The sequence below is a fragment of the Topomyia yanbarensis genome, chromosome 3, assembly GCF_030247195.1.
Source record: "Topomyia yanbarensis strain Yona2022 chromosome 3, ASM3024719v1, whole genome shotgun sequence".
NCBI lineage: Eukaryota > Metazoa > Arthropoda > Insecta > Diptera > Culicidae > Topomyia > Topomyia yanbarensis.
In genome coordinates this window covers 287,212,456-287,239,535 of record NC_080672.1, presented here as the reverse complement: position 1 = coordinate 287,239,535, position 27,080 = coordinate 287,212,456, and the positions used below count along the sequence as shown (strand labels likewise).

General features: G+C 37.1%; 1 protein-coding gene across 3 annotated transcripts; it reads right to left on the bottom strand.

Annotated features, from left to right (window-relative positions):
* Window positions 1–3,717: 3,717 nt before the first annotated feature.
* LOC131689509 (uncharacterized) lies at window positions 3,718–19,206 on the bottom strand. 3 transcript variants are annotated; one of them, XM_058974648.1, is made up of 2 exons: window positions 18,879–19,206; window positions 3,718–4,963 (listed from the first exon to the last, which is right to left on the bottom strand). In XM_058974648.1, the coding sequence occupies exons 1-2, from the start codon at window positions 18,882–18,884 to the stop codon at window positions 3,842–3,844; spliced, it is 1,128 nt and encodes a 375-aa protein (XP_058830631.1). In that variant the 5' UTR covers window positions 18,885–19,206; the 3' UTR covers window positions 3,718–3,841. The 3 variants fall into 3 exon arrangements, with proteins under 3 accessions (XP_058830631.1, XP_058830632.1, XP_058830630.1); XM_058974649.1 differs by lacking the exon at window positions 3,718–4,963 and adding an exon at window positions 5,190–6,428 and having other exon boundaries at window positions 18,879–19,205; XM_058974647.1 differs by lacking the exons at window positions 3,718–4,963; window positions 18,879–19,206 and adding exons at window positions 5,190–6,428; window positions 11,206–11,369.
* Between the last annotated feature and the right edge of the window lie 7,874 nt (window positions 19,207–27,080).

Sequence of the window (27,080 nt, the reverse complement as noted above, 5' to 3'; positions counted from 1 at the left end):
TTCATTTCCCTCTTCCCCCCTTTTTCCTTACCCCTCAATTTAATTTTGGGTTCCCTTATACTTGCTTCAGAAGCACTCTCTGAGTTCGATTCGTCTCGACTCTCCGACGACGATCTCTTCACGGCATTCAATTTTATAGCAGGAAAGTTTTTGGGACTCAGTTTGAGCGAATCTACTTTCTGCGCAGCTGATAGTGACTGGGTGATTTTTTGTTTCTTCGGTAAATCCGCCTCAATTTGCACTCTCTCATTCAAATCTATTAGTAGTTTTTCTAGCTTTTTTCTCCTTCTCATATTCTCTTCCGCTTCCCTAATCCTTTTTTCATCTAGGGCTATTTCCCTCTCCCTCATTTGCTTCTGTTGTTCCGTAGTTTGAACAAGAAAGTCTTTGAATAATGCTACTAATTCTGTGGCATTTTCCCTCTTTCCATTCTCATAATCGCTCAAAACCTTCATTATCTCTTGGGATCTCTCTTTCGAAGATTCCATTTCCAATTTCTTAAATTCCAACGTTTTTCTCACCACTCCTCCTGTTGCTTCATCCACTAACATTTCCTCTTCAACATCTTTCCCTGACACTGTTTCATTGAGTATTTCTATTTCAGTTCGAACTTCTTCCAATGCAAGTGAAATATCCACTTCTAGTGGCTTTGGATCCGATAACCCCTCTTCCGGCAACTTCAGTGCAGGAAACTGTTTCTGAAAAATGTCATTAGCTTGTTTCCCCAATTTTATGATCTCAGTCAAGTGCCTGTGAGCTCCTGACGACTTTGAGAGTAAGAAAATTCGCACGCGGTAATGAATCAAACGTGTCTTTAATTTTGACCGTTGGCGGACATCAGCTTTGGGATTATCCAACACACCACCAATGACCGTCAAAGCTGGACCGATTATAGCAAGTTCTTCCCTTACCCCTCTTCTACTAGGTGACACACTAAAAGCTTCTGTAGCCCTCTCAATTTTCATCTTATCTTTCAACTTTCGTCTTTTAATACTTTCGTGATCGTCCGTTGCAAACGGAACGTTACGAATCGCAAGCTCGTGCTCGACCTCCTGAATGGAGAGGTGGGACACATCTAAATTTCTGTAAAGCGTTTGTAAATCCATTGTGCTTCTCTCGCTCTTATTTATATACGAAAATTAATATCAATGAACTAATCAATTTTCTAGGGTGTAACCAAAATCACGCAATATCAAAATAAATTCGCTTTTATAAAACAATTCACTGTTTAGATATATTCGTCGAATCAAGACCCGTTAATCAATATAATTTTATCAATCCGAAAATCTCCCGCTATTTGATGTAATCACTGCAAAACTTGTTCGCTTTCGTAAGCGTACGCGCACTAGTAGAATGATTTCTAGTAAATCGATCCCTATTTAATTTTAAGCGGTAGTATGCTTCGTGTTACTATTTTAGCACTTCTCTCAGTTCCCTGCTAGAGCTTTTCACCACGTGCCCTAACTCCTTATACACTCCAGAAATCTCCACTTGTCCGTTCGCTTGAAATCTTGATCAGAAGCTGATTTTAGTTGGGCGCCATTTGTTACTTCTGGCGACACCAGATGGGTGCCGCTTAACGACCTCGATCCCTGGTCAAAGCCACGGGGATCTAGTGAGGGTGGGCTCTACAACAGCCTCTTTTAGGGTGGCTAGCTCGGCCGTGAGTAGCGTTCTCGCTCTCAGGGTCGGCTTTTACAGGGATGAACCGATCAAGAGATCAATAATCGCGGACGAAGTTCAATTGGACAGATTTTTATTAATTAAACTAACTTACAATGGGTGTGTGTCGTGTGTGGTGTGCCGGCCGGCGGGTGACGGGATGCTGATGCTGCTGCTGCTTCTGCTGGCGATTAGACGGACGATGCTGATGCTGCCGACGTGTTTGTAGGTGACGCCGATGCAGTCACGGTTCCTGCTCTCGAGATTGGCTGTCCGAATGCGGACGCCGATACTGCCGACGCTTCGGCGGACGATGCTGGCGATGATGATCAGCAAACTGCTGCCCGTGTTTTGCTGGTCTCAAACGATGCACCGGCGATGTGCTTGCGAATGGTGACGATTTCTCCGATCGTTCTTGCCACGTGCGGGGACCTTCGGGTAGCGCACTGTGTGCTATTGTGCAAACGCTCCAACGATACCTCTGCGGACAGGCGGGTGGAATCGTAGCGTCTCTGTCCGTGGATATTGGGAAACCTCAGCCACGGTCATTTAACCGCTTGCACATGGTTACAGCGGTATACTGCGGCTTCGTTGTAGCTAAAAACTGCGGGTCCTGATTCGGGATACCTATAGGCACAAACTATTCTCTTCTCGGGATCACTATTGAACACTTTAAACTTTATCGTGTGGTTTACTTGACGTCTCAAATGTGAAAGCCTTTTTACTTTCCCTCGACCCAGTAGCTTAACCTCTTTTCTCTTTTCCTCTCTTTTGATTTCCCTTTTTTTTATCCTCGCGACAATAATCTCTTTTGGTAGCAGCATCAGAGTAGTGTGCAGTGTGATGTGTAGGATATAACAAATTTTGTTCTTGAAATTACTAATTTTAATCTGTCTTGGAGTGTATCTATTATTTATTAATTATTTTTAACCTAAGCTAAGCTCTTTTTAACGTATTTGTCTATTCAATATATTTATTTAAACCTTTTTTAAATATCATTCCTTAAACTCTAAACAAACAAGCAACAATAATACAAAATAACGGTCAATTCAAATACGGTTACCATGAGAGTTGTGCCACAACGGTAACAATAAACATATCAGTACACTAGGTAATCACCACCAAACTACAGGAAGAATCCATGGTGAAATTGGTATTGCACATCAACACTTACCACAATCTGACTTTCTTTAACACTTTAGGTCAGAGATCTTGTTTCACTATAATTACACACGATTCCACAATTTCCCACATGCGTTGGCTAAGTAAAGTGCACTAGACAAACAAAATACAAGCGAGAACACGCCAATTGTTTAAAAAACAATTTTAAGCTTAAGCCAAACATGAACCGCCATGTTTGAAAAACACAAGTCTATTTCAGCCGCCAGAAAATTTGACGAAGTGTTGAAATTGCCTTTAAATTGCATTCGCAAATTGCATTTGTTCCTAGGGGCAATTAGCACAGGCGAGTTGAGTCAAACGTCAAACTGTTTAAATCGCCTCACCGTGCTCGTCCGCATTTTTTTGATCGGGAAGAGTCACCCTAATACCATCTACATCTGGAGATGGCCTATTTGATACTGATTATTTGTTTTGAAGACCTTATAGCTCTAAAATATATGGTTTTGCTACAAACATTTTTGTCTTCCTAAATTGTGAATTCGAACCACTGTGCAATGGACTAATTTACCCCTAGGGTTGAATTCGCCCCCGGTTGAAAACCACTAGTGTACATAGTATCGAAATGGGGTAGTAATAAAGTCTTCTATTATAAAAAGGTATCGAACTACAGTTGAAGGTGGCCAAGTAAATCAAAACTCGCTATAAATAGTACTTTGATTCGAAAATTAAATATGTTTCTGCAACATTTTTTATTATATTTTGAAAGTGTATCCGAATAAATTAAACAATGTGTACATTTAGTAGTAAAACTACGTCTTTCGTCTACCCTGAGAATTAACTAATAAAATTACATTCATTGTTGTATACGTTTAGGTCTGCTTTCGACTTCATGTATCGTCTCCTATGGAAGTGATTTTTGAATAAAACTATGCCTTCAGTAGATCATCACCGCATAGGTGCGCATTTATTTACACTTAATGAAACGAGCCGTTGTCTACTGGTGCTGGCAGCGTTTATGAGTATTGTCTTTAAAACTCGGTCCATGCCGACTGAATGCTCAGAAGAGCCGATTAAATCGCTGACTGAAACCCCTAGCGAACCCACTGAATCCACCGTTGCTACCATCGGCGGCCGGCAAGTAGGTGTTTTGTGGACCACAGAAGGTCTGTGTGACTTCTGGCAGCGTTACTGTGGTGTAGATGGTTTGAGCGTCGTATTGGATTCCAGGAATGGTGTTGGTTACGGTTTCTGTGATGTACTGGACGTCATACAACGTTGTGGTAGCGATGTTGTTCTGTGTATAATCCTGACCCGGAAGTGTAACGGTAGTATAGATGGTCGTGTACTGCGCCGGTGGCGCTGGTAGAGATATGGTTTGGGTATTGGTAATAGTTTTGTATACTTGTGTTGGCGTGGCGCTGATTATTGTGGACACTACAGTCTGCGCTGGTTGAGTAATGGTTTGGTAGATAGTTTGACCTGGTAGCGATACTGGCGGAGCGGTAATTGTGTCGTGGACCGTTTGGATGACTGGAGTGGTGGTTGTGTAGTAGGATGTTGTGGTGATGTATTGTGCTGGCAGTTGTACCGTGGAGTAGATGACTTGTGGAGGTAGGGTAACTGGAGGTGCAGTAACAGTTCTAACGTCTTGAACAGTTTGAATAACCGGAACGGTTGCAGTTTGAACGATAGTGGTGGTTCTGGTAACCGCTGGTAGAGAAACTGTATTGTAAACGGTTTGCGCGGGAAGTACTCGCGGTGGCAGGGTAACTGTTGTGACGTCCCGTATGGTCGTGTAGACTGGAGTTGCCTGTATTTGTGTAGACACGTAGGTTGATACGATCGGTGGCTGCGTTATTGTATTGTAGATGGTTTGAGGAGGTCCGGCAGGCGCCGTGACGGTATAGGTGTTTGTCCGGGTCTCCGTTTCGTACACTGGTACAGTTTGTGTATATTCCGATGTGATGTAGATTGAAGAGTATTGTGTAATGGTTTGTTCATCGTACTGGATCTGGCCTTGGGCAGTTTCCGTGTAGACTTGGTATTCTGTTTGAGTCTGCGTGACATAAACCGTTTGATCCGCTTGAAAAGAGCAGCTAGGCTTTGGATAGAAATATCCGTTGAAATCCTCTGCTCGAGCTACGGCAGCCAAAGCCAACACGATCAGTGCCGCACATCTCTACAAGTGCGAAACGAGAAAGTAAACATTTAATGTAAAAGTACTCACAGCATCATCGGCATGCATAAAAAAGGGATATTAGCAACTCATAGTCAAGTTTCAGCAAACTTCTGTATACATAATAAAAAATGAGCGATTTAATGACCAGGACAAGCAGCACAATCAGACCACCTGAATTGACGGACCTAAAACTCTGGAAGTGATTTTTTAGGAATGAAGCTTTGCGTTGAGTAGATCACCACCGTAAAGGTGCACATTTATTTAAAATTAATTGAACGAGCCCTAATCTAGTGGCACTGGCTGCGCTTCTGAGTATTTTAATCACTCTGCTTTGTCTGTATGAAATGGGTTTTTAAAATAGTCGATTAAATCGGTGACTGAATCCTCTTGCGAATCCACCGAATCCATCCTCGGCGGCGGGTAGGTAGGTGTTCTCTGGACCACAGAACGTTTTCGTGACTGCCGGCAGTGTTATCGTGGAGTAGACGGTTTGCGCGTCGTGTTGTATACCCGGAATAGTATTGGTCACGGTCTTGGTAATGTACTGCACGTCATGGAGCGTTGTGGTAGCAATATTATTCTGCGTATGAGGCTGGCCTTGTATGGTCACTGTGGAATAGATGGTTTGGTACTGAGCTGGTGGCGCTGGACGCGTGATGGTTTGTGTATTGGTGATGGTTCTGTATACTGGGGTGGCGGTTGCGCTGACGACGGTAGACACAACAGTTTGCGCCGGTTGAGTAATGGTTTGGTAAGAGATTCTGCCTGGTAGAGTAACTGGTGGAGCTGTCACAACATCACGCACTGTTTGTACGACTGGTTTAGTAGTGGTTATGTAAGCGGTACTAGTGATGTATTGCGCAGGTTGTTGGACTGTGGAATAGATGATTTGTGGCGGTATCGTAACAGCAGGAGCAGTAACAGTTCTAATATCACGAACAGTTTGAACAACGGGAATAGTTGAAGTTTGCACGACAGTTGATGTTCTAGTGACTGCTGGCAGGGAAACAGTGCTGTAGACAGTTTGAGCAGGTATAACTTGTGGTGGCAGTGTCACAGTGCTGACATCTCGAATGGTTTGATAAACAGGGGTAGCCTGTATCTGAGTCGACACGTAGGTGGATACAATTGGTGGCAGTGTAATTGTACTGTATATGGTTTGGGGTCGTCCTGCAGGAACTGTTATGGAGTAAGTGTTCGTTTCAGTGACGGTTTGATATACCGGCACAGTTTGTGTGTACGCTGATGTGATGTAGATTGACGAGGTTTGTGTGACGATTTGTTCATCGCGTTGGATATTGCCTTGAACAGTTTCCGTATAGACCTGGTAATCGGTTTCGGTTTGCGTTACATACACGGTCTGACCAGGTTGAAAGGAGCAGCTTGGCTTAGGATAGAAGTATCCGTTGAAATCCTCAGCTTGAGCTATGACAGCCAGTGCCAAAACGATCAGTGCCGCACATCTCTACAAGTGCAAAACGAAAAAGTAAATATTAACGGAAAAAGTACTCACAGCATCATCGCAGTTCATATAATAGAGCACAGCTAGATTGCCGCATCAAACATAAAGTCATTTTTTTAGCAAACTACTATTTACGAACACGACATTGAAGGTCGTCACGGCTGGTCGGGCTAATGGCCTGGACAAACAACGCGCTATCTGAGCAAGAGGATTTACGAACTTAAAACGAATTAAGTAACCTCACCTCACCTAATATGCATTTTTTGAATGGAACAACTTGCATAGCTAATTCATTGTTCACCTTTTTTCAGCTTTGTTTACACTTTTATTGCCGAACCAGTTTCGAGAGAATTTGGTTTTATACATGCATGGATTACATCAAGCAACTTGCAGTAGAATAGCCAATGCAAGCTTTGGCTGATGTATTTAGGATACACAAACCTGTCAAACAGGAACTAAAGCTCGATTTAGCGAGTGAATTCGAATGGTCAGGGTCACCCGGAAATGAGAGAAATAACAACTGATAAGAGGAAAACAGCATCTCATCACTGTTTACTCAAATAAATTAGAGCATTTTATGTTGTCATCATGTGTGAAAATAGCTTGAGCGTAAATTTAATAAAATTGGGTGGTTCCCCTTCGCACTTCGAATCAAATATTCCTTATCTGGTGATCTGCACCAAAAATCGTACCTTCCAATGGTATTGCATTATTGCATGCCTTCTAGCAGAATATGTGTAGGAAGCTAACAGGTAGCTTCTAAATAAGAGTAAGCTTCCAAACCCAATCGGTCTACCAAAATGAATACAAAAAATAATATAATTAATCTTCCATTCTGTACGTTTTTTGTGGCAGCGCGCAATGTGGGGGTGGAGAAAAATTATGACGACGGGTTACCATGCCAAAAATGATTATACGATTAGTATAGACATGTTGAACTTTAATTGCAACTGACATTGACATGTGTTAAACACTTGAAATGCAAAGATTTCGACAGGTGATGAATGTTGTTGGTTATTTGTACACCCTACACATTCCGTTCGTAAAATTTCTTCCCTTTCGGTTCGTCCAATTCGCCATAGCCATTTTCAATGAGGCAATAGCATTCCCAGCTTATTATTATCTACCGAATTGCGTGTTGATGGGCTTAAATCGAGTGGCATTAACTTCACAACACGAAAATGAACTTTGAACGTGAAATTCAAAGCTTATTCCGACATGGGTTACATTGTCAACTGGAAGCCTGCGAAAAGCAACGAACTACCGATGTATTGCAGGTAGCACTAATCGCTCACTTAAATGGGAAGGTCAAACCATAGCTCTTTTATCTCCAATATTGTGTATGGGAAATAGAGCTTAATCACGTGAGACTCGTGGCAAGAAACTGAAAACATATTTCCAAAAAAAAATATGAAATATGGTAGTGATAATGGAATGGTAACGACATATTTTCAATATAACTTATGGCAGACAGAACGAACACACGTGAACAAGGGTCATCTTTGATATGCCGTACGCAAAGACGAAACATTGAGTTCTTTTGACAAAGCATTCGAATGTAAATTATAGTCAAAGCAAAGTGATATTTTATCCGAATGAACGGAATTCGCCGTGGTTTTTCAAAATATTGATTCATGGTATTATTGACCATATATGATTGCAAGGCTTCGCTATACGAAATTCAGGCGGTCGCACAGTGGCACGAATTAGAACAAAAGGTGGACTAAAGTACAAACTTTTTCGTATCGGTTCATATATGACGTTTTTATGTAATTTTGGTACGATTCGTTTTCGATATTAAAACATTTCAAAAATGAACATTTACTATTCATCAGGGCGTCTCAAAAAAAATTTTTTTTTTCTAAATCTTTCTTAAAATTTGTGTATATTAATTTTCGTGTGCTAAATCGTTTTTGATATTAACATTTGTAAAAAAAATTCATTATACATTAGGGTGGCTCAAATAAAAATTTGTTGTGAAGGTTCAAAAAAATTTTAAAGGCATTTTTGTACGCTGAATTCCTATGTTGGGTATAGAAAATAGAAATTAACTTTACCATTTATTAGAGTGGCTCAAAAGTAAATATTTTGACTTTTGTAAAAATTTCTTTCAATTGTAATTTTGAAATTTATTTTCCGTATTGAAACGAATTGATTGACATCTCATTATGGGGCTTTAGAAATGACTATATTATTTTTAAGGATCAAATAAGATGTGATTGTTTAATTTTGGAACGTTTAATTCATTAGTGGGTTACTTGGTATAAAAACTACATTTTTTTCATTTTCAAAACAAACATTTTGAGCGTCTTAGTGGAAGATTGATTTACATTCACTAATCAACAAGATGGTTAACGATTTTGTTTTCGCAGGTGTGTTTTAAGTTGCTTAGATTACTTATTTCATATCTTAAATTAAAATAAATCCAAAATCCTTTTTTCGCTTTATATGGTTTATTTAAAAATGGTCTTATTTTATTTGGAAATCACATACCATTAAGCTATATCAGTGCTATGCAAACTCGGAAAAAATAGTCTCACCAAATGACTAGAACTCAACTGTGTTCACTCAATTTGACAGTTATTGCGTAAGTTAGCAAAAATAGTTCATGAAACATTTTATGACACATTTCAGATGGTTGAAAATATTTACTGAATTTTAAACATTCTTTATTCCTTTACCACTTAAAAACCATACTTCCCACTCGGCTCCTTACTCTTGATCACTAGTAAAACCCTTGTAGATCATGCTCTAAATGCTATTTGAATGTTGTGCATAAATTAGTGTCATTATTCTAGTCATAAAATGAATATTCAAATTAAATATCAGTAATAATCATGCGTCTCCATTCACAGTTTTTTTCAAATTTTGACTGCTTATCGCAAGTTTTCGCAAAACTAACATAGGCTCATTTTAAAGAGAAAATGAAAAGCTTTCGAATGAGCATAGTGTGATCGCGGGCATTCACGGGCGTCGTTGTTGTTATCGCTTTAGAAGTTCGAATTCAATAAAAATTCATGACAAACAGTATCTAAACACTAACTAAACCAACCAGTGACTTATTTTTGGCGATTTTACGATGTAATTTAATCACACGGATAATTTTGGTGAAGTAATGCAATTCATAAAATCAACCGTTTCTTCGAAAAACGAGAATAACCGTATATAGTTCCTATGTTCAAATAATGCAAAAAACACTTGAGTTGTGCCCTTCAAAAAGCTGTCAAAAATTCATTTTGCATTCAAATCACCTAAAATCTTGCGAACATGTCTCTGATGGCTCAGCTGATACGAGAAAAATACTAGTGAGAATATCGCATAACCTTCATATATGGACTTAAGTACGGGCTCGTCCCACTGTGGGTCGGTCTTTTTCTTGCAAGTCTTCTCGTATTTCGCAGATAGCACGCATAATGTGGGCTTCCAAAACATGGACAGTGTCGGGCTTGTCGGCATACCCGAGCAGAGTCGGACAAAAAATTGAAAACTAAACTTGATGTTGTGATGTTCGGCAAATGATTACTCAGGTTGTTGTCGTTTTAACGGTTAAAAGATAAAAATGGAGAGAGGCAGTATTGTCCTGTGACATCAAACAGAAAACTAATTCTGCTGTTAATGAGAGTAAATTGAAAGCTCATTTAGATGTTGAATTTTTTTTTATAAATACAATATATGTATTCACTTTGATGATTCACCAAAGAAATAAAAACATAGAAAATTCTTCTAAGAAACAAGGACAGCAAAATGAGATCAAAATTTGACGTCATGTTTAAAAAATCTAGAACTGATAGCAAAATAAGATTTCAATTTGATGCTATTATCAAAATATGATTTCTACTTTTTGCAATTGTGATGATCGACTTTGCTCGAGTGTACCGACAACTTGACTTTAGCTCCGAAAAATTGGCGGGGAGCGTCAGATCGCATGATTTTCATATAAACGGGAAATAACACAATCGTCGAGAACAGTCTTCAATAACTCGATTACTTGCGTAGCAGATACCTGATTTCATATCAAACAGTTGACTTTTAAGGGTGTAAAGAGACTGTCGGACCAACAATAATAATTTTGTTAGCAAACCCAGTAATCCAGAAATCGGTTTCGTTTTCGGTCACACTCTCGTTTACAACGTAGTTGCAGATCGTAGTTGTCATACGCGACGCGCGCTAATATTTTTCGCTCCTGTCCAGGTATCTGCTACGCCGCCATGATTTCAAAGCCAACATCTAAAACGTCGCGTTAGGGTCGATCCACAATAAACAAATTCAATTTCATTCGGCACAATTTTGTGATAGTCAAGTTCGTTTAATTTGTTGGTGCTCCATGGTATAAAGTTTTTGTTATTCACGTACATGTCCAAAACAAAACATTTCTTCAATTAGCTGTCCAATCTTTTCACTTTTTAACAAATGTCAAAAAATTGAGTCATGCCGTACGGTATCTGACTAGTGAAAATCGAGCAACATGAGCAGAACAATTTGCACTGTCAGTGGGGCCCATAATTAGTGTGCCCGCTGAGATGTTGACTTATGTCAGTTCAATACAAATGGGATAGGGGTGCCATAAACGTGCTCCTGTCAGTTTTTCTCCAGAATCCAAACATTTGTAAGAGTGCGTCCCATTTGTACTTTCAAAGCTATCAGAATACTAAAGAGTTGAGATAACCAGGACAAAAGAAAAATGATATGTAAATTGACGGAAGAAAACAGATGCCTAATAAGGCTCACTAAGGAAAATCACAGTCCTAGGATACAGAACCAGATTGAACATCTGACTAACCTGTTCTGAAGCGGTCTTCCTAGCACAAACATCGGCAAGGTGGTCCAGATCGAAAATCTGGGCAAGCATTCGACCGTAATTTGAGCCATTCACATTGTACAAGGTTGTTGCTGTTCGTGTTCTCGGTGAGAATTTTCCATTTTATTTTATTGATGCCATATGAAATTTATTATCCATCTAATGCAGAAGTGCCTTCTTCACGATTCAATTCAATAACAAAGTTCTGGAGGAGATTGTTTTTCATAAACATACGTTACATTTAAATTTTGTTTGCATTTTGTATTATTGTATAATTTGTTAGTATTTGATTATTGTCAGTAAATACGGAAGAAAATTCGTGTCTATAATTCGTCGGGTTTGCGTACAATTCAAGTACTCTGCCAGGTTTCCTAGACATCGCGGTGAGAAATTTTCGAAAGTGAAAATGAAAAATGGTATTTAAGAAGTCATTTAAGGATACCAACTTTACCAAAACCTAAAAAAAACATTTACTCACAATCGACAGTTGATTTTATATTAAATCTTTGCCATAGGGCACAATGGGAGCTATCGGCAGCACGCACGTACTCATCGAACCAGTAATCACTAAGTCAGTGAGACGAATAAACTAGCGGCGCGCAAGTAGCGATTACTAACGTGTGTTTTGCTCAAGACTGAGTTGGGTTAAAATCCCAACTGCTGTCAAAATTTATGAACTGAAGGCGATTGCGGTTGGAATCTGACTCAGTTTCGGTTTTAAAAAATTAGTTTTGAGTACATTGATGGAAGAATCGTGGTGTTAAACTACAGATTCAAACTTTTAGTGCATAAATCATTCACGATTGTTTTGCGTCAAGAAAAAAAATTGAGAAATGGAATATAGGGTAATGAGCCTATTACGGCAGTAGACTGAATTGTGGCCCTATTTCGCACCCCTTGGTTTCGAATCAAGCATATGAGAAAATGACTATCTATTTGACTAAAAATGCGTGCAAAAATTAATTCAAGTTATATTCTTCATTAGACCTCCACATAGCTTTTGGCTATATCAAACTTTTTATTAAATTGAAATATCCACTTATTCGCCACATTCACATAGCGAATCGAAACAGGACGCAACGGCGCTTAGCAAAACAACAACGGATGAGCAGACAATTACCGTCTCATATCTCGTTATTCTGCCAGAAATATATTAGGCATTGTACTGATACAAGCATAGTTTAGTAGAAGAATTCATTTCTGATAACTTCACTACAAAAGCACTCGTGTAACGCTAGGATAGAGTTAGTGATTCAGAAATACGGTGGTACATTTTATCGCAGATACACTACCATAATCAAAGCAATCTTTCTGCATCCAGCACACAGAAAAGAATCAACAGTGAGGCCAAACTACAACATAAACTTGAAAATTATAATGCATTTTCAGTACCATTCGTCAAATCGTCAAAGGAGCTTCAATAGAGGTTGAATATGGTGTCGTTGCTATACGTTAGATAACACGGTGCTACAGTGATTTTGTAATTTTCAAGAGACCTTGTATAGATTGTAGATCTCATCAAATGCAACACAAAACAATGTATGAAAAACGTTGTATACCCTTTATTAGCAAAAAACGATTTTTCGGAACTTTCGGCACAAAAATTTTTTGCGCCGTCCTTTTTCACTCGATTTTAAATTTTTTGAGTGTTTTGAAATGAAGAAATTACCTTTCCAACGGTATGCTACGTTATGTACTTTTGTTAAAAGTACTATGCAGTTTTGGGTTAACAATATGAAAGTTACCATTATTTTGCTATTTTTACATCAAAAATATAAAAATTACTCAACATTTTTATTAGGAAACCTCTTTGTTTTAATAAAAATTTAAGAAGAAAATTTATTTCCGCATCCAATGACATTTATTTTCAAAATCGGTTGAAAAGTGGCTGAGATATTATTTTTTTTTCCAAATTAGAAACCTGCTCGCATGAACTCTTTGGGTATTGTTTCGCACTATAAGAGGCAACAATTATATCTTCCGTTATTTAATCCAATTTCAAGTTCAAAGTTCACACACATACTTTTGAATGTGCACGAAATCAAGCAAAATAAATAGTGCTTTTGAAAATTTTATATGAGACTGACCCCTTAAAAGTTCAAGCGAGCAAGTTTCTAATTTAGAAAAAATTAATAACTGCCATCTTTCAACCGATTTTGTTCATAAATAGGTCATCGGATACGGAATTAAATGTTCTCCTTAAATTTTTATTAAAACAAAGACGTTTCCTAATAAAAATGTTGAGTAATTTTCATATTTTAAATGAAGAAATGGCAAAATAATGTTATTTTTCATATTGTTGTCCCAAAACCGAATAGTACTTGTAACAAAAGAACATAACATAGCATATCGTTAGAAAGGTCATTTATTCTTCTTTCCAAATTGCTCAAAAAGTTTAAAATCGGTTGAAAATTGACCGCGCAAAAAAATTTTAGCGCCGAAAATTCCAAAAAATCGTTTTTTGCTATAAATCAAGATTTTGAGGGTATATAAAATTGATCAAACGCGGTCTTGTGTAGTATTTGAATAGACCTACAACCTTTAGTTTATCACTTTAAAAGTACATTCAATTATTTTTATTTTGTAGTACCGTGTATTTGTTGATAATCACGACGGTCAAATAGTCAATAGCCGTATCCGTTTCCGCCGGTTTCAGGAAGATTTCCGGAACCTCTTTCGCTTCCAGTAGATCCAGAATCCGGAGCAGTACGGATTCGATCGGATTCAGATGAGCCAGCGCGAACTGTTAGTTGGTTTTGTACGAATAAGTTAGGAAAAATTTATTATTATTTCGACTAATCGTTAAGGTACGAGGAATACTCATATACTAATGCATTTTTTTGAGTTTTGGGATTTTAGTTGAACTTTTGATCTTCAACCGTGATTACCGCAAACCTCTTAAAAAAAAGGATTTCGGGGAAAAGCCATAACTCCACCAATTATCAAAATATTTTCATAAACTTATACTTGTTTATTTCACTGAAAAATGTATTACCAAAATACTAAAAGTTTGATGTAATGAAATCATTGCTTCATGCCTTTACGTAAATTCAAACTTTCTTGAAATTTTTGGCACAAAAAGGCATGTAACCCCTTAAAAAAGAAGGTATAGAAATTCTCAAACGTTGAGGATTTTTTCCGAGGTAGGGAAGAATGAGTCTTGTGCCGGCTCGGTTCAACAAATTGGGAAAATGTCTTTGATCGAGAAAGAATCTTGATCAGACACCACCGCCTGGTGGCTCATGGTAAAGTAGGATTCTTACTGTAGTAGTTTGTAGTAAACCTACCGACCAAACCTAAACCTCTTATTCCTCCCAATCTTCATTCTTCCGAGGCCACCGTTAGATATTACTTCAGGAGAGATTGGGCTCTTGTTCTTCCACCTTCGTGGTATAGCTGATCTACAACTTGTACCAACCGCAGGAATTTTTTTATGCTTCGTGGCGTATATATCTACTAGCTACTAGCTGGTGCTGAGAGTTTCTCGGTGGCGGAATTTCTCCCGATACGATGCCCGTTTTCGTGAGCCATTGAATTCTTAGCAGGCATTGCATTTATCGCTCATATGAGTAAATACGCCCGGATAGTTTGCTACTGCGACAATAAAAACTCACATTTTCACACGAAAAGTTATTGGCACTCACACAACTTCTCCGGATAATTACAACGTGTTATTTCTCCGGATAAATAAAACAGCCGGAGAATGAGTGAGTGAGTTTATCACGGTATCCTTTTTGTGTTCCCTGCTTTGCTGTCGTTATTTCAAAACACTATAAAACAAGCCTATCATACTTCTTGGCCGCTTTTCTTTGTAATTAAGTATATTTTTTGAAGTTTTTATTGATTTCCACGAAATTAAAATTTTATCACCTTCTCCGGTGAGAAGGAAAAAGTCAAATAAATTTTATCCGGAAAATCATTCTCACGCTATTTGTGGAGACGGAGAATTTTGCGACTCATCTTATCTCGGAAAAGTTGGACATCGGATAAGCTACTTCTCGCGTGAGTGAGAGACAATTACAATCCCTGATTCTTAGACACTGCGATGCAGAGATCACCTGCGGTGAAACTTTTCTAGAAAACGATATCTCAATTTTTAAAAGTAATCCAAAATTCTAATGGGAGGGGTTTGAACCCCCGAAATCCTCCCCTTGCGCTCCAAAGTTCCACGATGTATGTTTTTCTACTCGCACGTTCTCACCATCGCGTGTTAGAGGAATAAGATTGTGCCCACAAGCTGTGTTGATGATGGGGATTAACAAGGACTTACAAGAAAATGTTGGGTTTAAATGAACAGTAAATTCAGATAAATTTCACTGTTTACAAAAGTCCCATTCTCAGCAGAAAAAATATATGTTCAGATTCCTCCTGTTCTTGGGCGAAAAAGGAGGTGTGGAAAGGTGTTGACAAAATTTATTCGATAATCTTATACCTTTTCAAGATGTTGATTAATGTAATAACGGATTTTATCAGGCCTTTTTCATTTCTTTTCTCGCTATAGGAGATAGCTAATGTAAACTAGAATGACCCTTCTTCCTGATCCTATCCTTCCTAGTAAAATACAATTGGCTTAAATTCAAAGCTTTATATTTGAATGAACTAAAGTAGACAGTTCGAGTAACTGTAATAAACGACGGATTTTATTGCAACTTTGGGTTGAGAATCGTATTTGTCCTTATCAATATTAAAAGAAAGATGATTGAAAGAGAAAAACGCTCTTTGAGTTTTGGATCCTTGTTTGTTATCTTTTGGGGTAGATTCATTTCATCAGAATTTATAGATGCAGAGGTTTACTTGTCCTCAAATTTTATTTCCGAATCGAACATACTTCACATAACCTTAGACAAAAGAACAAAACCAAGTTTCATAATTTCCTTTAATAAGAAATTCCGGAGTCGTTACTCGTTGAACACGGACCACGACAGAAAACGAACAAGAAAAAAATCAGGCTGGACAATACATTCAGTAAATTCTCAAAGTACTACAAGTCTGTTTATTGAAGATTTCCCTTATAATATGAGATAAGAGCAAATACCACATATCAAGAAGACAGAGTTGCAAATCCTTTATTTCTCATTTAAATGTATATTATTGAGCATATTTTTTCGAAAATTCTAGTGAAGTGAAGTGTCATGTCTCTACATCGAAAGTTCGCCGAGCAATAAGGGATTAAGGGAAAAACGGTACATTGTTGTCTGAAAGTTGAAAAACATAGAATCAATTATTATCTTTCGTTGAAAAGTTATGGTATCTCCGGAAAAGTTGCTGTATGGCACTTAACGCTTTATTTGGTTGAATCACACTAGTTCGGTATTCAGTCTGTAGGGCGGCGCTGTTATCAACTTTTTAGTAAAGCTAGATAGAAATGTGGTGTCTTCGAGAAAGTTGTAGGTCCTTTTATTTTAAACATATCTTCTGAAGATGCAAACTTTGTAGGTCCTGTATGTTTAGAGATAGAGAAGTTAGTGTCTTCAGAAGGATACTTATAATTATCTGACATACAATTTTGCCGTAGACACCATTTTTCTATCTCATTCCATTAAAATGTTGGTAATAGCGCTGCTCTAACGACTGAATTTTGAACTAATATGAAATAATCAAATAAAGTGCTAGATGTCACACAACAACTTAGCCAAAGACACCATAACACTAAAACGAAAGATAAGGAAACGACGTGTGAAATGTGTGTTAGTCCCCTGTTGGACGCTAGGTACCCCCGGGGTTAGCCCCCCGAATTACGAAAATGCTCGTGAATTGAAGATTAGAAAAGTGTGTCAATGTATGGGAACCTTGAAAAGTTTTGGCAAGACTTAGAGAAACTGCGCAAACTAAATATTTTTTTTAATGTTAACGCTGTAGGATTATATGCAAAAATGCTTTTACTCAAATTTAATTTATTTGAGAAAAATAAAAAATATGATGCAGACAAAAGTACAACCTTTCCTATGCAACCAAATCCCTTTTGAGGTATCGGCATTTGAAAAGGGTGTAGTTTTGAGTGAAAATTATGTATAATTTTTGAACCAGGCAAGATAAAATCTCTCTTCTTTCAGAAAATTATGCCCCCAATCATGGTTTGAAAGTACACAGAAGAGCACTTTTATAAGAAAAATCACACTAAACTGAACGGAGAAAACTGATTTTTTGAAAGACACCCTAAGTTATGATATGGAACTCACCATAAAATGAAAACTGTTTGAGATACAAAGTTAGCATCAAAAGTTGCTCAGAATTGATTGCTCTAGAATATCGCAGAAGGTAGTATCATTCTATCTCAACTAGAATTTAAAATAATATCTATAACTATGATATTTTAAGGACTACCCTGAACCAAAAGAAGCAGTTTGTCACGCATAATAAATGCTTCTAAGAAACCAAATCTCTAAATCCAAACATGAATGTGTAAGCAATTGTTTCCCGCTAAATTCGCTTCCTGAACCACTGTGCATTGAGAGGGTGCTGCGTTCGAATATTGATTTTTTAATATTAGAAAGAATCGTGGGGGGGGGGGGGAAGACTTTCAAGAAATGTTGAAAATCAAACATTGTTTTCAACGAATTGTGTCTAAAAAAAGCATGAAACATAAACATGTAGTGTCAAAACTAACGAAAACCGCAAAAAACTAATTTGGAAAAATTCTCCCATCGCCTTAAATATTTTTGAAAAAAAAATTCAGAAACCCAACATTTCCCAATGATTTCAAAATTCATGAACCGTCGAGATCTGATGTCAAAGTAAAACAGTAAGATTAAACAATCTTTTTAATTTTAAATAAAGTTGAATTTTTTTGCGCGTTCTTTCTTTGTTTTTTTTTTGGACGTGGGAATTTTTTTTAACGAAAAACTGGACTGGAGAGCAGAAAAAATCCAAACAGTACCAGGGGTTGAAAGTTCTTACCAAATCCTTGCGATGAAATTTTTGAGAAAAGTTGGAACGGAGTTTCACAGTTTAAATTTTTTCGAATTTCATACGAAATTTTGTTGTAATTGTCATAATCAATCTGCTATTATACTGTTGAAAACAAAATAGTCGAACAAATATTTTTTATGTTCTATAAGCAAATATCCCAATTAGACAATCCAATGTGGTGTGAAACGTGACACATTTAGTATAATTCATTTTCGAAACTTTACTTTTGTCGGTTCTAGAAGTGAAGTGGATTGATATTTTTTTTATTGCTCAAATATGGTAGAATATTCGAACGATATGCGTTGATAGGATTCTTAAGTTCGGTTATCAATTAAAACTCGCAGTTTTGTCACACACTAAAACACTAACTACATTGTTATCTACTGTGATCTAATGAGTTTCACACCGTACACTTTCTTTGAACGATTCTCCCAATAAAATGTGCCGAAAATGCGACAGAAACTTTCCATTCTGTTGCTAATCAGAACGATACGAGTTTGTGCTAGTTATACCCCGTTACTAGGCCAATCTCAATCAGAATGTGAACCAATCCACCGGTTTCTCAACTCCATCTTCTTTATTGCAACAAATTAAGTTTCTTGAAATCCAATAATGATATCCAATACACAAGTCGTATTCAATTTCACCGCTCATGAGATAAAATGCCCTTCAAACGTCCATGTGTTTCCGAATAAGCAACTGAAACCACAGTAAAACCATATCCATATCGATCTGTCACCACTCACCATCATGACACACAGGTATCAGTTCCGAGTTCTTGAATTTCACAGGCAAAGATTCACTTTCAGTCCACAGCCGAAGGCCAATATTGCATAACCACCTGCTGTTATCACACTTTCGTAAGGTTCCGCACAGTGGCGTCCGAGAACAATGTCTCACTTCTTCGAGATGAAGATCGTATTTCACACCTTCAATTTGCCAATTCGCCGGCAAACCTGCAACCGCTGACTTCTGAGCGGATGCTGATATGCTAATTTATTCTATATCTATTAACGCACGACGATACACCGACGATCCTGCCCAATTGCCTGTTTGGAACTAAGACGCTCGTTAAGGCACTGGTCTTATTTATATCTAATTGGTCAAGAAGCGTCGCAAAGTGCACGGTGGCACAAGCTAGGCGGTCGCCGCTGCAGAAGACACACGAGATGCTTTCGGTTGGACATCTCCATCATCCAAGCGCCGCCGTCGTCTCTACCGGTTGTTGCTGGTCAGTTAATGATTGATTAATCCACCGCGAAGAACAGCGCAGATATGGTAAGCAGTTAAAGCGGCTCAGGGGGATAACTGAAAAGCTTGCTGCTTGGAGCCTCTGTGACAATAATTGGGGGTAGCTGTTTCTTTAGGGTTGTGTCCAAAATTTTTGCCAGTTTTGCCTACGTATCAGTCAATTGGTGCGTTGGCCAAGATGACTTTCTCAGAGCCATATCGTCGCTGTTGTGCTATCTTATGACAAACGCCATTTTGGGGTAAATTGAGCAAGATATGTCACATTCCTTGTCTAAAAAATCTCTACAAAGTGGCGTTTGCAGAATTATGATACTCTGCTTGATTACTGAGATATAGCGAGAAACGTGCTGAGATTTTTTTTATTTTTTGCTTCAAATGACTGTGTCTGGGGATTGGCTAAAGTTATCTTGATGCATAATATGTTTTTATGTGTAAAACTATCTGAGAAACACAATGGCATAATCATTTTCAAAACAAAAATATACGAATTTTTAGATAAAAGCAGTTTAAGTTTTAAACTGGAAATATAGCATATTTGGCAACACTGTAACCAAAAATAGCTATTTCTTCTAGATTCCCTGACTCATTTCCTTCAAAATGCATCTCACCGATTGTTTTATAGACCAACTGAAACCAAAGATATGAATAAAAGTTAATAATTGATGATTTTTTCTATGGAAAATTTTCCATGCACGATTATGACACGCCATACAATTTTTGTCATCAATACACAGCTATGACACGTGTGAGTGCGACTTTCGTTTTCATTTATAGTAAAAACTCGCAGCATAGTCAACCGATCTTCGTAATATTTGAGAGATTAATACAGAATAGATAGGAGCATCAATTGTCTTCTTTGAATTGTTTATACCATTTATAAGTTTCAAGATATTCAATCTCATACTTTAAAAATCGTTTTTTCTCGAAATGTGCTAAATGGCGCTTGTCATAAGATAGCACAACAGCGACGATATGCAATCAATTGGATCCAGATAGTATGGAGGAATTCCATGCAAGAAAATCTTTAAAATCGTGACCGACCATCTTAGATTTTAATGAAACTTTACACATTTCACCGGCATGGAAGACTAAACATTTTCCACAGTAAATAAGATTATTTTGACTCAAGAGCATTTTTTAAAAAGGGCGTGAAAGTTTTTACATGTAGTATTTTCGAGAAAAATTGTTCGATTACCATATTTTATACAACAAAACTATTTGAAAACGAGCTACAGGGTAACGCACGAAAAATTTATACTAGACCGCTAACAATTTCGCCTTTCTTTCGGAACATTGCTAATTCAAATAGTAATTGGATGCACAGATCATATGCTAAATATGAGCTTCTTCCGAATGTATGTTAAAAATATAAATTGGAAAAAACTATTTTTTCAAATTTTTATGTTTCGTCAACAGAAAACTAAAGAGAAAAGAAACATTTTGAATATGATTGCATGATGGAGAATTTATCAGTATAAAAGTTTGTATAACATTATACATGTTTTTAAATTTCATATTCATTCACATGCACAAGTGTAATTTTATTACAGAATATGATTTTAAGTATCATTTTAAATCAAAATGCATTTAACAAAAATCTGTCGAATTGCGACAGTTGTCGAGATATTTGGAATTTTTCTCTAACAAAAACAATTAATTCGTGTTATTATGTCCTTTTTAAAAGTTATTTGCGTTTCCCCATTATAAAATATCAACAATCTAATGCTTATCGCTTTAAAGACGCAAAGGAAACGTTTTCGGTGTAGTTGAATAATAAAGAAGCTTTAAATAAATTCATCTGCAGTTTGCAGTCAAAAATACAAATTTCCTTTTGAATATGATTCTAAACGCAATTTTAAATCAAAATACAACAAAAATTTGCTAAAATGGCGTAGTTCTCGAGATATTTAAAATTTTGTTTTAACATCACAATTATTTTGTTTTATTACACGGTAAAAAATCGTCACTCTAATGAAAAGTGATTTGCAGTTGATTTCGCACTACTTGCCCAACATTTCAATGCGATGTGTCAATCTATTGGAATAGATCATATCAAAACACTACAAAATCAACAGCAAAACACTTCCATTTGAAATGAGTTGCACATTGCTTCTGATTGATCTTGCATTCAACTATATACACATTTCTTACGGCATATCCCATTATAAATATGTTAGCTGAGAATAAATAATTGCATAAATTAACCACAAGTACAATATATAATACTCACGTTCTACATTACTTTGGAAATGCAACTTATCCATTTTTGCTCCTATTTACGAACATGTGTTTGTAATCGGTTGAAGACTTTAGTGTTTTGGTACCTTTGACAGTTGTAATTAAAGATGAAACCACTCAAATTCAATAGATTAGCACAGTGGTGCAAATTCAACGGCTATTCATTTCAATTTAAAGATCATTTCTATTAAATAGCTTTCAAAGACCAGGTCATTTTGATACGAGTTATGAATCCTTAAAAAATCAATGCTAAATCACTTCAATTGTTAGTGATGCATGATAAACTGATTCAAGTGTAAAATCATTTGAATTAAACGTGACAATTTTTTACCGTGTACGACCTGAAGGATCGTAGTAGTCGTCGACGGCACGCGCAAATTGTTTTGGCTCCCGTCAGAAATTTTCTTGTTCGTGGTGTTTCAATTGCAGATTTATAATTTTCCGGAAGGTGTGTTGCTATTTCCGATAAATACGGAAAGTTTGATGTATTGAATCCGTTTTTGCTGCAGTAGGAGGATCAGTGTTTCCGTGAAGTGAGATTAAATAGGATGCGATGGTGGGTATTACGTAAACTGCACATCAAGACATAGGAGTCTTCCGTCGATTTAATCCTTTAAAGCCGGTCCAGTATATCGGAATTGCGTGATTTTAAGGCCGATACGACCCTTGCAAGACTAGTTGACTTTTTTCGAAACTTCTTGACGTGGAAAAAATTATCATTTTCGGTACAGACTGCCTTTCTAAATCGCTTAAAATGTGTTTCATCGTGAAAACCAGTGAAGAAATGTAAATATCGTATTTCCCGACGTATTCCTCAACAAACACAAACCTTGACACAAACAGTAAAAATTGACTGAAGAAAATTTTTCCCCGCGACACGGGCCATCGTCTTTCGATGCGGGGTCACTATAACTACCGTAGTTACCAGTAAACACTGTTCAGTGCGTAGCAACACTTTTGAAAAACAAATTCTGGACAAAATTCCTTTCCATAAGAGAGTATTTTCAGCGTCGTTTCAAGAAGGTTGGCGAATCAATATTGGCAGCTTCATCTATATCAACAACCGACAGATCCCATTCCCGAGTGAGAGTTAAGACAACAGTACCCCAACATGGACTTGGATCCCCCCAATCCCTTGGGGACCACCACCTAGACAAACGCTCCCACCATTCCTAAACACTGGGGACATAATCGACCAGCAATTTCTGGTGCTACGCGCAATTAAGGATTAACAAGGAAACGAGCAATCTCTTCCACATAACGCTTTCACCATACAACTTTCCATTAAAGAAGCTATCGGAGCTGAACCTAACTTATGTATAGGAACCACAGACACGTAACGATTAAGCGAATTCCTAAGCGTTTCCTTTGCCTAAAGTAGGAATATTGGGAGACCCGCGTGTACCAGCACTCCGACGGAAGTTATGAAGGCACCACAGAGTTCCCGGTGAGATTTTTCCACGTTATTCTAATAATATTGTTTTCAGGAGAGTTTCGTATGCATTAGTAATTTTATTAGCATGAATATAAATTCCAATATAGGTTTATATACCATTCGTTTCGCCTTTTTGTTATCTCCGTCATCTATGAAAACTGTTTCGGTTCCGAGCGTTTTCAATAAGTGGATGATCGGACTACTATCAAAATAAAAATGCTTGTAAGGACGTAGCTTGGGGTGTGGAAATAAGCGGGTCTATGTCATTGCAGATCGTGGCGAAAACTATGAAAATAGATATGCTCAATTTTGCAACTCCATTTTACGATTTGTGCAGGTATTCATGCTATGCTATGCTATGCTATGCTAACATCACAATTATTTTGTTTTATTACGACCTTTTCATAAGTTATTCGCGTTTCTCCATCAAAAACAATAGGATTTAAAAAAAAACACAAAATTTCGAATAACTTTCTTTCCAACATCAAGGCGATATTATAAACCATTTGAAAGCGACATGAAAGCGATCAAAATATTATTCAACCATATGGTCTGATGATTAAACTATACAGAATCATACTTTGGTTGTTTTCGTGTACCTTTAAAATGTTGAACAATATCGCCTTGATGTCAAAGGCAAAGTTACAGGACGTTTCATGGCCTTTTGAAAATCCTATTGTTGTTAGTGAAGAAACGCGAATAACTCATGAAAAGGTCGTAATAAAACAAAATAATTATGTTGTGAAAACAAAGTTTAAAATATCTCGAAAACCATCACATTTCAGAAATTTTTTGTTATGAACATTTCGATTTTAAATGGCATTTAGAATCATATACAAGAAGAAAATTGTATTTTTGACTGCACATAGTATGAATTATAAAAACATGTTAAAATTTATTGATAGGAAAACTTTTTTATTGAAAGCTTGTCCATGCTCCAAGTACACTGCAAAAGTTTCTTTCACGTCTGTAGTACGATAAATATTAGATTGTTGATATTTTATGATGAGGAAATACGAATAACTTTAAAAAAGGCGTAATTACGCGAATTAATTGCTTTTGTTGGAGCAAAATTCCAATTATCTCGACAACTATCGCATTTTGGAAGATTTTGGTAAATGCATTTTGATTTGAAATGATACTTAGAATCATATTCTGTAATAAAATTACAGTTTTGTATGTCGATTAGTATGAAATTTATAAACATGCGTAAAGTTATCGTTAGAAAACTTTTTTACCGATAAGTTCACCATCACGCAAACAGATTCAAAATGTTGTGTTTCTCTTTAGGTTTTTATTGACAAAATATAAAAAATTAAAATTTTTATGTTTGTATAAAATGACAACATTTTTTCCAATTATTCATTCCCTGAAATTCATTTTCAGATAGCTTTGCTGTTTAAAATACAGGAGCCGAACAAAAAAATTGAAAGTAATGCATGCAGAAACGTATACGCCCTTGAATTGCTTTTGTATCAAAATATTGCAATTGCTGGAGAAAATCATGGCCGGTTTCTCATGAAATCCCACGAATATGTTATAAAGTAAATATTGAGCTGATTCACCAAATGTTAGATTACATTGTAGTTAGTATAAGGGAATTTTGTTTTAAAAGTGTATCTTTTTTGTTCCTTGTGTGTTATCGGAAGAAGATATGAGGGACCTCCCAGTTTGTTAAAAAATGTAAAAAAAGTATTTTGTTGACAACTTTTCATGCAAGAGAGATGGAATCTTGAGAAGTTCGGGAGAAATACTGCAAAATGCCAGTTCTACAACTTTGTAGAAGATACCTAATTTCTATCTCTATCTTGAAAAGCTAGTGTTGGTGCCCTCTGTGCGGTCACAGGTGGAACGAAATTTTTTTGACCAAGGCATAACTCGTATTATGCACTACAATTCTTCCAAACATACTATTCAGCTAAATCTAACCATTAATTCACAGAAATGTATAGTTTACGTGACTCGAGTACTGATACTAGCAGTCTTCGACAAAGTTGAACACAATTAAATTTCTTATTTTCAATTATAGTGATAATATGATGCATACAGTATCACCTAGCGGCGAAAATGCAAGCTAGTGGGTTTTCTCCATGTAAACTGTCGAAAAATCCCATACAAACTTCAGGCACGTTGGCCCGGTAACTAGACTTGTCCGATTCGCCTCAAATTTGGTGTAAGTCCTCCTGGTAGAACTAGGAATCGTCTCAGGGGTGGGCCGATAGGGGTAATTTTTAGACATTAAAAATGTCTTACTCCACTATCTGGGGCTGGGTGTCATTCTAAATTTTGAAAATCTCCTATGTAACGAAACTATGTAAGGTTTGTACGGTTATAACTTCGTAATTAGTTGACGGATTTCAATCATTTATACACCAATCGATTTAGAAACACCTGACTTGAATATAATTGCTAATTAGATTGATGTACTATATAAGTATTTTGTTGAAAATCGGTTGAATTAAAATTGAAAAATTTCACAAAAAAGGGGAAATGTGCATACACGAGGCGGCTATTCCGAGCAGAGCCGTCAATACAGAGCATTTAAGAGGTCAATCAAACAAAACAAAAGTTTTAAATATATGTGCTGAATTTCCTTTTTGCCTTATCATTCGATACTTGATGGTCGACGAGACGGACGTACGTACCTAAACGATTCTCATAAACAAACGGCCAATAATTGCCGCTGTACTGTACGGAACAAACAGATTCTTGCGTGATTTGGGAAATAATCATAACAATTGTGTAGCAGATTCCGTAGAGGATACGATTACCGTAAATTTTGATAGAAATAATTTTGTAAAAGCATTAATTAGCCGCGCTTTGATTGGTGGTTTACTCGTTAGCACCGCCTTTTTGGCGATGAACCACATCTGAGATACGTAAAATGAATTGTCTGTAGGAAAATGTTTTCAGTTTGCATTTGATCATCGTTGAAATCAGTTCGTTTGTCGAAGGCGTCCGCTTCGTTAGTTCCTGGAAGGAACGCTCTCCGTTAACAGCAACAAATTGCCTCCATCACTAGACGCTCTCAAAATTGCCTCCATCACTAGACGCGTACAGAAGTCGTATTGTTATTGGCAAGCAAACGGCGAAATAATATTAACAACAAAAGGTCCTTATTAGGATCACAAAATCGTTCTTAGAAGAATTACAAATGAAATTTCCATTTCGCGATTTGGTAAATAACTTCCCTCTTAACGGGTTAGTTATCTTCTATAATAATATCCGAAAAATGTGCGATAAAACAAATAAACTGAGCAATTGAATGGAAGCAAATTAAAATTTGAATTAGAAAAGTGACATTGACGGAAAAATGCTTCGATCGTTTCTTTGGCGACTGAAGTTGCCGATTTGTTTTCCACGAATAATATGGCTGTCTCACAAAAATGGTCGCATTTTTAATGTCATCGTGGTCGTGTCTTGTACACAACCCTTTAATTTTTTTGTCACTAATACCCATATTGTTGGCAGTAGTATATGCGGCCTCTAGCAAAAGCAAGTATCGGACTAACATTCCTTCCCTTTCCTTCCGCGATCTACGTTCGGGTCTGGCCGGCGGCGGTATTGATCAATAAGCACTTTAGGATTACCAGGAGTTGCACATTAAAAGATGTGTTGTTACTCCCAAACATAATTATCTACTGATTCCCTGTGTAACTTCAGCTAGTCCAGATCGAAAACGGAGTGGCAGCCATGTGGGGTTATCGAGAATATTGCTCAACCGGAAGTCGTCATCTTGGATTTCTAAAAGGTTTCAATAGTCCATTTTTACCGTCTACTTGTCAAGCTCGTTCCAAAATATCCATATTCTTAGGGTTATCGATAATATTGCTCAACCGGAAGTCACTATCTTTGGTTTCAAAACAGAGCAAAACATCCATTTTCATCATTAACTTGCCAAGCTCGTTCCCATACCTATGTTATCAAGAGTATTGCTCAACTAATAAATTTTGTTAAGATTGTAAGATGAGTTTTTTTGCGAACTAAACCCCAAGTAACGAACACTTTTTTCCACGAAGAAATC